Raw genomic sequence first — 11,664 nt, forward strand, 5'->3', positions numbered from 1 at the left:
CCTCGCGACGCGCATCCTTTGCGGTAACGCCTTCGGAGGCGTGCTAAATCTGACGTCACGGGCAATCGGGATGGCATGCTGACATTATTTTTAACACGCTCTGTTCCCTGTCCGTGGCCGTACAAGTCTAGTGACGTCCTTTTTATTTTTGGAAACGAGTAAATTGACCTTTCATCTATCAAGCAAATCCGCTCTTAGCATTCACAGTGCGCAGTGGACAGAGATTCACCCATAAATAGTTAGACCTATAAGAGCGTGTTTGTTGTGAAATAAATCCAGATTATTATTTATGGTGTAATCTGACACGAAAAATGTTAAGACTCCGATGTAAGCGATGCTGTAATTATTGAAAGAAGCTGCTTTCACTAATCTGACACGTGACGCGTGGTAGCGCTACTAGCTATACCAAGCGTGGGCGGTTATTGTCCAGGCTGCAGATGAAAAAATAAGTGTCGAAAAATGCACGAATCTGAGTAGGAGTAAGGGGGAGAGAGAGAGAGAGAGAGAGAGAGAGAGAGAGAGAGAGAGAGAGAGAGAGAGAGAGAGAGAGAGAGAGAGAGAGGAACCCGGAGCAGTGAGCATGACAAGTTTAGACTGGACTGGTGCTGCGGAGAGCCATCGCTTGACGTGGGCATGCGGGCGGGGGTGGGTTGATTGATGATTGGATTTGTGTCCCTACATCACGAGAGAGAGAGAGAGAGAGAGAGAGAGAGAGAGAGAGAGAGAGAGAGAGAGAGAGAGAGAGAGAGAGGATGAGTCACTGATTGCCTGATACAATATTCAGCGCTGCCACGGCATTGCGGCGTGTATGTGCACAGCATCCTCCACATTGACAAAGCCCATTTCGCTTATATTTAAGCACATCTTATGAAGCCATAAACAGTCACAAGAGAGATCAATTCATCTAAATGATCTAGTATTAAAAGAGTATTCAAATAATAGCAGAATAGACAATAAGCGTCATTATCTATACTTCCTATATTTTCTAAGAAACAAAAAAGATTCATGTTTTCGCAAAGAAGTACTTACAATTAATTTATCCTACGTACTAAAAATGAATATATCTCAATTTACAATTAATATATGATGCACGTGTTCAATTTGCTACGACAGGCTATGGATGTTTTTATTGCATGTCAGTTTTTTTGGTTGCAATTTTCAATTCAGGTTTTTTTTATGCTCCTGTGTTTCCTTGTAGTTTTAATGGTATGCATTTCCAGTAAAGTTTGGAGTTTAGTGGCTTAGGAAATGTTGTGGTAGCTTCCTACTAAATCGTGTAGAAAATCTTTTCATTCTTGTGCAGAATCAGACTGGCTGAGTCGTTCTCGCCTTACAAACGTTCAGCACACACATAAGCACAGAGGTGCTCATCCTATCGATAACCTGTTAACTCTCGCCTATCGCTCTTTTGATATGCGGCACAGCTGAGCGTTTTCACTACGTGGACCACCTTAAGAGCGTGACGCCAGGTTGCCATGGCAACTGCTTTCCGCTTTCGGGCGCGGAGGGAGAAAAAGCGCGAGATATTTAAGAGTTTCGGTTCAGGGGCGGCGCAGGCTGGACAGCGACCACGCAGCAGCAGCATCTTTCTTTATCTCTTCTCTGCGGAAATACGTCTGAACCGAGGCCGACGAAACAAGACATCACTGATCCTCATAAAAACTGCTAGATCTTACGCCCCGGAATTCAACTCCCACGCCTGAGAGTTTAAGGTTCCCTTATCCATACTGTTAACTCAGGTGAGTTGAGGAATTTCCATGCTCGCGGCGTAAGTTATTTTGACAAGAGACGTAAATTTGATCCACTTAGGTATTATATTGCCTTATTACAATTTAAAAAAAGTGTCTCTAGTTACATAGGGCATTACAGATGAAACCGAGGAGTGTTTGTTTATGATCGTGACGTAGACTTTACGTTCACGTGACGAAGTTTTAAAGATATGCAGGACCAAGTGAAGTAGTCATATAATAGTCATATACAAGACCCACAACCGTAAATTAGCTCTAAGCAACAGTAGCGCATTTGGCTTTTAGACTTTGTTTGCCTTCGAAAGAGTGCACCACCTATAGGAGACAAAAGCAGAACATAATAAAATAAAAATGATAAAAAGAACATTAAGGATATTAATAATGTTTTTAATATTATAGTATATTATAGTATTATAGTAACCTCCTCCCCCATAAGCTACGTCGCGACGTTAAAAAAAGATAACAGAGGTGGCATTTAGAACACAGAGGATTGATATTTCCCTTAATGCTTTGTGTAAACTGGAAGAAGTTTTTGATAGAGCCAGTGGCTCAGAAGCATGAAGCAAGTGTCAGAAGCAAGTGTCTGCAAAACAGATGGACTATAAACCAATGCAATATATATATATATATATATATATATATATATATATATATATATATATATATATATATATATATATATATATATTAAAAAACTTATTATTAATAAACTTATTATTTGTGTCACACAAATAATTCTCTGAGTTTCTCGAAGTAATACGAGACTAAATGATCAGTTAAAAGCATTACAGATTTGATTTTGTAAGGCAGGGGAAATTGAAGTCGGGCACGAAAGCGCATCTGGGTGCAGTTTCTTTTTTTTCTGAGCTATGACTCACCCCGGCTTGTTTGCGGGAGGAGAGGGGAGGGGAGACGAGGGGTGTAGAAAGAAAACAAACGCTACCACTTGCTATTATTCTGTGTTTCATATTCCAGTAACACAGCACATAATAACCAAATATGTTTAGAGCATATCGAAGGAATGGCAAAGATGAAAAAGACTGGTGGTGTCATGAGTAAAGTTTGTCATCAGACTATGGGACCCATAGAGCTTCATCACGACTGTGGGACCTGCTTACGTCACACCCCTCCCCCACATCATCACCATACTTCATCTCTCTTCATGTCTTGTGGTCACCCTTTGACTTCATTATTGCGTCTTGGAGTGTCTGTTTAAGGCAGCTGGAAACAATCCGCCCCGCATGTATGCGCAAGGCGACGTGGGCAAGTATACACACTAAACAATAAACAAAATTTAGCTTATTAAGGGATCTTAATTTACCAAAATTTCTTCAAGTATTACCAAGTAACAGAAAGCTATTGATTTCTGCTGAACTGCAATATGCCGAAAAAAAAATATCATGGTTGTAAGCAGCATTTGATAAAATACCATATATTATGCAAATGGATTTATTTATAGCTACTCTTAGGAAAATAGATTTAATTTTGTGATGTTCTTTGAATAGATAAAGGCTCTAAGATTCCATAGCAGATTCTAGATTGGAGATTGTTAATGGGAAACACATGCTACACTGAACCTTTACAATTACCCTCAGCTGGACAACTGAATAAATCCAAAGAATCCAAGTTTTAATCCAAGTTCAAACTTTTTTTTAATAATATTTTTGTGTGTGTATTGTATATTATTATTAAGATGTTCATATAAATGTAGGTCATACAAATCAGTCACATATCAGCTGCATGTGCATCCTGAAAAAAATATATTGTTTGACCCTTCAATTATCCTCATGAAAAGTTGTGGACACTGGGGTTTTTGCTATTAAAGCTTACTTTACACACACACACACACACACACACACACACACACACACACACACACACACACACACACACACACACACACACACACACACACACACACACACACACACACACACAAATGTTTGGATGCATGTGCATGCATTTTTCTTCCTATTCCATAATTTGCTTTTCACATTTACATTTTTTTTTAATGACAGTAAGATGATTAATACTGAACATAGCAATGAGTCACTCAGTTTAACCCTGTTAGCACTGGTAGAGAGAGAATTAATACCCACTGTCTTGCTTTGACTGAAAGAGTGAATGTTGCAATTTTTTTACTATTATTCCAACATGTAGGAACTTTCAATCTTAATTTACTGAGCTTTATTTTTTAACTAAACACAGTGAAGATTCCCCACCCAAATGGCTGCAAAAATGATACATTACCTCAGAGAATGAGTCATCTTTTGGAGATAGCTTGCGACAAAGAGGGGTATATGTTCTTACTCACTGAAAAAGCAAAAAGTCTTTTGGTTAAATACAAAAACATTATACGTTTGCAGCATCTAAGGAAGTTAGCTGTTTCATACCTTTTGTTGTATAATAATGACTATTCATGATTATTCCAATATGAACATGTTTACAACACTACTGAGGCAGGATATATTATCCATGAATTCATTTTGTTGTTTTGATTCATCTGCAACCAAACAATTACAATATTTATAGCTAATTATATTCACATTAGATAATCACTGATTTGTTTCTAACATAAATGACAAAATACATAAAAAGCGATAATTTCTTGTACTTTGTAATAATCTCAAATTTTGTTTTCTTTACATTTCTATTTTATTTCTATCATTCTATTTAATTTTACTTCCTATTTCTTTTTCCCCAGTCCTGCAGAATACTGTATGATGGAACTGAAGGATGATCGGCGGTTCCATAATCTAACACAACATCAAGTGGAGACTCTAGATCAGGTTCTTACAGAGGTCATTCCTATTCATGGCAGGGGTAACTTTCCCACCTTAAAGATTAAACCCAAGGACATCATTCACATTGTCAGAGACAGACTGGTTTCTAAGAATATCAAAGTGAGAGATGTCCGTCTCAATGGCTCCACAGCAAGTCATGTCCTTGTCAAGGAGAATGGCACTAGTTATAAGGACTTAGACATTATCTTTGGTGTGGAGCTTTCTAAACAAGAAGACTTTCAGATCATAAAAGAAGTTGTTCTGGGGTGCCTCCTGGACTTTTTACCACAAGGAGTTAACAAGGACAAAATCACAGCTCTCACTATGAAGGAGGCTTATGTACAGAAAATGGTCAAAGTATTTACAGAGTATGACCGATGGAGCCTTATCTCTCTCTCCAATAACAGCGGTAAAAATGTGGAACTTAAGTTTGTCAGCTCTCTGCGACGGCAGTTTGAATTTAGTGTAGATTCCTTTCAGATAATCTTGGACACTATGTTGGAGTCCTACCTTGAGGCTGAAAGAAGGGAGGCTGCACAACTCAAGGAGAAAGAACTGAAGGCTTCCATGATTCCGAGCACTGACTTGGGGTCAGTTAGAATACATGAGCAAATCACCTCTGCTGGTACAGAGAGCTGCAATGAAACAAATGTTAACATGTCAGATAAAACTAAAGAGATGAACAATTTGAATGATGTGTGCCACAATGGAGGAGGTATGATGGAAGACCAATACAAATCGTCCATTGATAAAACAACTCAAGGGTTGAGTGAAACCATAACAATGACTGAAGCTAAGGAAGAAATATCAGAACTGTCTAAAACAATGTCAGAGCATAAGAACAAAATAGATGAAATGCTAGAGATACATTCAAGCAGAAACATTAACTCACAGCTAGAACATGAACAGGTGGTCGCTAATAAAAATACAAACATACAGCATGACACACAGCTGTCAGGTTCTCAAGCATGTGTCCATTTGGAGGGGAATAAAGAGAGTAAAACCATATTAGCTGCATATTCAGACTCTCTTACATCTAAAAAGGAGCATACAAATACAATAGGCATGCCAGTGGAAGATTCAGAAAAAAACACTGAAGCCATGGTTCTCAGTGGACACTCTACATTCCCGCTTGCTCCTATCACCCTTCTTACACAAAGCACGTCAGTGGACTCAAATAATGAGTATTCATTACCACCTCCTGCCAAAAAAAATAGCCGAAGTTCACAAATGGTTGTTCTTAAGCATTCCTCACCAAAACCCCCCAGAAAAATGTCTAGAAAGGTCACATGTGTGCCACACTTATCAAGCAAATTAGACTTAAAAGACCCAAAAGCTAATTCATCTCAGCTTGTCAGCCATCAACTCACTGTAAGTAAACCAAAAGTGTCAACACAAATGCAAGTAGAAGAGCATACCACAAACTGCTTGGAATCAATATCCAGTTGTTCAAATGGCAAAGACTCAGTGCTTAGAATATTAGATATTTCCACAACAACCTTTAGTGTTTCAGCACCAGAGAATGGTACACACTCAGAGATGCTCTCCATACCTCTATACCCAGACAAAAATGTACAAACTCATATAGAGACTTCAGAACCAGAGACTGGTGAAACTACTAGCCATGTCCTGAGCCCTAAACCCTTTTCTGCTCAAAAGGACCAAACCATGACCATACAACCATTTCCTGAGATCCTGACAAAAAGCTCTCCAACAGTGAGGCCAATTATTCAGATCAATTGTCAGCCTATATTAGAAGTAGATGATAACTCGTCTCTCTGTCCAAACCCTTCAAACAAAGAGCATACAAAGCTTGCTCCCCAAACTGCGGAGTGTGTTCAAGAATATTCAGAGTTGCAAGAAACTGTTACTGATACAGTAGAAGCTTCCTCCAAGTTAGGGACACCTTTGTCTACAAATCTTGCTATTGATTCAGGGAAGGTAGAAAGCTTTGGAGTTCCTATTATTTCATCACCAGTTCCTGACTCCTATGAACACCCCATATCATGTCTACTGCCTCCAGAACCTGGCACACAGACTCTAGAGTCTTCAAATTCGACATCACACCTTCTAGAACCACCTATACTGATACCCAAACAAGCTCAAGATTCCTCTGTATTAGAAACATTTTTTTACAACTCACCAGAGATGTCAACATGTCTTCTAGAACCTCCAATATCAATGTCTAAAAATGAAGTGTATTCTGTCTGCCCATCAAATGTCTTGCAATCTTCCACTTGTTCTTCAGAGCGATCAAAGGCTTCAACAATTCAAACTCCAGAACAACCAGAAGTATTATCAGAGATTGTGGAACATTCTGTAGAATCACAACAGCATGTACATCTTTCCATATCACAGGATGGGGTTCTAGAATCTTATAGTCAACTAGATTTAGTGACACCTGTAGAGACTTCAGAGGATCTAAATCTACCTGACACTAAATCTCTCCTGCCATCTCCCAGAGAGATTCCTTCTGTCACAGTAGTGGCAGAAAGCATGTATGGAGACTTTGAGCAAGCCATGGACCATCTGCGTTACAGGCTAATTGCAACACGCAATCCAGAGGAGATCCGGGGTGGTGGCTTGCTTAAGTATAGTAACCTACTGGTTAGAGATTTCAAACCTGCCAGTGAGACAGAAATTAAAACTCTAGAGCGTTATATGTGTTCACGCTTTTTTATTGACTTTCCAGATGTGAATGAGCAACAAAGGAAGATTGAGTCCTATCTACGAAATCACTTTATTGGAGAAGAGAAAAGCAAGTACGATTACTTAATGACACTACGACGAGTGGTCAATGAAAGCACTGTGTGCCTGATGGGGCACGAACGACGACAAACACTCAATATGATTACCATCCTGGCTCTCAAAGTCCTGGGAGAGCAGAACATTATACCCAACACCAACAATGTCACCTGCTACTACCAGCCTGCTCCATATATGACCGACCACAATTTCAGCAACTACTACATAGCCAATGGGCAGTCTCCAATTATATATCACCCATATCCTCTTCATATACACATGCAAACTGGACTGGTTTAACATTGGGCATGATGTATGCATGGGCAGAAGACACTGGGCAGAAATATGACCTCCTGCAACCTAAAATGGCCACTACAAATAAAATCCTCATAATGAGAGAAAGCCCTAGTACTTTGAATTGAATACACTGAATAAAAACATATTTTGAGTATGTTAAAAAAATAGTTTTGACTGTAAATCAGGGAGTGGCTGTGGTTTTTGCAATCATTGGGTTTATAGTGAAATTCAATGGACACACATCTGTTCCTAGATTAAAAATCATACTTGTTGGCATCAGTACAGTTAAAAATTAGTGGAGCTAAAACTAAATACATAAAAACATTAGACATAAAGGAGATAAAGCAAAGCCTCCAGATACCAACAATAAATGTGTCTGAAACATTGCAAGATGGGTTATAGAAAAGCAGGGCTTAGTGGGTGAGAAAGTCTTAAGGTTAAGAATGAATGCTATTTACCTGGAGTGTTTCCTTCTGTTATCATTTAAATGTAATTTTTTAGCTTAATTTGCTAAGTTGATCATATTAAAACATAAAAAATGGAATTAAGCTGCATTAAAATGGGAATTTTGAAGCAGTCACACTGTTAGATATAGTTATTTAGATACAATGGCATTTTAATTCTCATTTCTTTTTTTTTTTCAAAGTTTAAAATTCTCAAGACAATTTATGTAAGAATCTCAAATCCATATTCAATTTTACAATTTACATGCAAAAATGTGGGATTTTGGAGTGTGGCTTTAACTGCAGATCTTCCAATTCATCTGCAGAAATTATAATCACTATTATTATGTGTTATAAAGGCTTTATGAGGTCCGTATTCAATTTATTCCTATTGTATGTTTTTAGAAACAATGCTAAGTACTCTATGACTCATGGCTCAGTTCCACGCTGATTTCAACCAGCTGCATGATTGATTGCAGATGTAAACCAGTGTGAAATTTTGTGTGAAAGTTAAATGTTTGTATCTCTTCAGCCTTTTATTGTCACTGGCTGTGTAGTGTCCATTGGGTTGTATGTCCAGAATGTAAACTATGTTTTTGGATTGATGTCAAAATCTTTGTAGAGGACAGTGAAATATTGTCACAAAATGTTACTGCCAGATTTCAACATATGAAGACTTGAGTTGTACTGGAATCTAATGATCTAGTGATGATGAGAGAGAAATATTTTACTGATGCATATATGTGTCTTATGAGCATCTGTGATGCACAAAGTCAACTTTATAGAATGAAGCATAAGCAGTTTGGGTTTTAATAACCATATGATGCATATTCAGCCTCAAAGAAAGCAACAGTTTCAAACAGCTGAAGGCATGGGGGAACTCTGGGCTCCTAACATGGATGCATGTGTGAAAATATCTACTTATCAGGAATTTTTTTTATATGTTAGTAACAAAAACACATCTATTTTTCCAAGAAAACAAAAATATAACAGCTTACAGAGTACAAAGAGTTTGTGCCTACTGCATAAACACATAAATATAAGTAACAGCTAAATATATAGATTATATGCAAAGTATAAATTGTTGGCATAGATTTTTAAAGGATAAAGAAACTTATGTCACTGTTCACAACTTGTAGGTTTCCCTATTTTGTGAGGTCCTAGATTTAAATTTGTGAAGTATTATACCTTACTGTATGTTGACTTGAAGTCCCTTTTGCTGTCTTGCCTTGATGTTTTTGTCCACTTTCTAAATATGGCCTTAATGCCAAAATCTTTAGTAACACTGTGCTTATAGATATAGGTTTAAATGAATTTTAACTGTCTACCCAAGCAAGACTTGTAAAGATACCTAAAGAACAGTTTGTGACCAAAGATGGGTTTTGTAGGAAAACTTAAGTGCCTAAAAGAAGGTCATTTGTATGTGACCTAAGAAAAAAGAAACAAAAACAAAAGAAAGACAGAAAAGGGACAGAACAATGTAGAGAAAGGAAAATGTAGAGAGATGAGAGAATGGTTCTCTTGGATGCGCATTAAGCTGCGTCTCTTCATTATTTCAGGTGTATACTGTATTTTCTCTTGCCCTTCGCTAGTGCTAATTGTGTTGATGTCAGTTCAGAAGTACTTTATTATAGTTGGTTAATGTACCTTTAATAAATATATACAATTCTATCTGTATGTCCTTTTCAGATGCATCTGTTATTCTTCTAACTGTCCTGTAATCACTATATTAGTGTGAGCCCCGGATCTTCTCATGACAAAAGGTTTTCTAATGTATAAACATTATGTTTTAATATTTCTGCACCACAGGTAAAATGATAATGTGTAAATAGATCTTATTTTTGGCCTTTCTGTTTAGTTCTATGGATTAAAGAAGACGATTTGAGCATATATTCAACATTATTTTCAAATAGATTTTCAATTGTTTGACTTGTTTACATTTAGTCTACACAATTGGAAACTTTTCCAATAGCTGAACACATCACTACAAAAAGCTGCAGAGGTCACTTGCCTCCAGTAGAGGGAGCACTTTAAGACAAATTGACATGTTGGTGGTCAAAATTTTTATCATTTATATAGCTGCCCAGGTAAATGTCAGAGATGGGCCATACATCAGTGTTGGTTAGGGATAGCAGGAATAATAGGTTTCATTAATACTTTATAGTATCACCAGTCGAATAGAGTCATCAGGGGAGCTGTTATACTGCTAGTCTCTATTCATGAATATGAATGTGAATATGTGTGTCTGTGTAAGAGGGAGTGGGGGAGAGACTTTCAGCCTTGATGCGATGTGTCATCCTGGAGACGTGTGGCTGGGGCTATGTGGAAGTTCACAAAGCCAGCTGCACATCACAGAGCATCTCTGACGTACTTCACATAGGTGCATAATTGAGGTTTTGAGCCTCTAATCCTATTTTTTCTACTCAGAATACAGTCATGGGTGCGGGAAGTTTTCAAAATATGTTTAATGTGCAAAATAGTGCTATGTTATATTTAAACTGTAGATTCTTAGAGTGTTGAAAGACAAGCAGTGCTCATAACAGTATTAAACAGTGATGTGCTCATCAGCACAGGTTAATAAAGGCTTCAATTAAACCACGTCAGCAGTGCCAATTTAGCACAAGGAAATCAACTGCGATATAATACCTTCTATGGTCTGGTAAGTGCTTATGCCATCAGTGAATCTCAAAGCTATCACTTACAGTGTGTGGTCATTGTGGTAATGATAACATGGTTCTTCAACTCAAGGGAGAGTATTTCTTTCCTAAATGCTGTTTATATTAGCTAATTTGCTAAGAATTAGCCGCTTAAGGACATTAAGATGAGTCTCTGCCAAATGCGATTGATTACATCTCTTCTCATGCACAAGTAATCTGATATCAGAGATGTGATTATTGTCTTATGTAACAACATCGCAAGATTGTTGTAAGAAGCTCTATGTTGAGAGTAAGTGACATATCTTTATTTCTGTAGTCAGTGCACAGTCACCAAATTTTGACCTGTGCAGTGAGGGAGGACTTGGGAATAGATGAAGAGTTAGAGAGAGTTTGAGACAGAGAGAGAGCCTTTGTTTTATTATGGTAAGGTGGTAATGGGCATGATGATCATGCTAATGTCACCATGGCTGCCTACTCATTGAGCTTCCCACACACTGTGACTAATGTCCCCACCCTCCACACACACACCTACATATGCATGCACACTCAAGAACACAAAAACACACAGCCTGTCACACAAACATGATCAACGGTTCTCCCCGGCATCAACACATACTGTATGGAATCTGAGTTGATTTTGATGCCCCCACACCCCTTTACAACAGCACACCCACAAATACATAAGAAAGATCGCCATGAGTTAACATGACTGCTTCACACCTTTTTTGTCTTTCCACATCAGAAAGTGCAAAAACTAAAGGGCCCAGAAAGGACGATGAAGTTTGTGAATCAGGGGTCAAAAGACCTGTGGTCAACTTATCTGACAGTCTATTCTAACTGCCATGCACAAAACAAACCATAATCCTATTTCACTGTTATGTCAGTAAGCACTGAAGTCACCAGAGAGAGGAAGAAAGGTTTAAGTTAATGTGAAGAATCTGTGGATATATGAGCAATGGGCAGTGGGGGCACAGCCCTCTGGCATATATAA

General features: G+C 38.1%; 1 protein-coding gene and 1 long non-coding RNA gene across 2 annotated transcripts in view; one reads left to right on the forward strand and one right to left on the reverse strand.

Moving 5' to 3' along the window:
• LOC113635624 overlaps positions 1-5,167 on the reverse strand; it is a 21,360-nt gene extending 16,193 nt beyond the window's left edge. Inside the window, exons 1-3 of the long non-coding RNA XR_003438868.2 lie at positions 5,042-5,167; positions 3,999-4,061; positions 1-675 (exon numbers count right to left, since the gene is read on the reverse strand). The exon at positions 1-675 is cut by the window's left edge and continues 122 nt beyond it. This is a non-coding gene — a long non-coding RNA (uncharacterized LOC113635624). The remainder of the gene's footprint in view (positions 676-3,998; positions 4,062-5,041) is intronic.
• LOC113635623 lies at positions 1,321-9,757 on the forward strand. Its single transcript, XM_027135161.2, has 2 exons — positions 1,321-1,739; positions 4,453-9,757. Exon 2 carries the CDS (start codon positions 4,469-4,471, stop codon positions 7,574-7,576), a length of 3,108 nt encoding a protein of 1,035 aa, XP_026990962.2. The 5' UTR covers positions 1,321-1,739; positions 4,453-4,468; the 3' UTR covers positions 7,577-9,757.
• Positions 9,758-11,664: the final 1,907 nt, after the last annotated feature.

The sequence above is a fragment of the Tachysurus fulvidraco genome, chromosome 17 (genome assembly GCF_022655615.1).
Source record: "Tachysurus fulvidraco isolate hzauxx_2018 chromosome 17, HZAU_PFXX_2.0, whole genome shotgun sequence".
In the NCBI taxonomy this organism is placed as follows: Eukaryota; Metazoa; Chordata; class Actinopteri; order Siluriformes; family Bagridae; genus Tachysurus; species Tachysurus fulvidraco.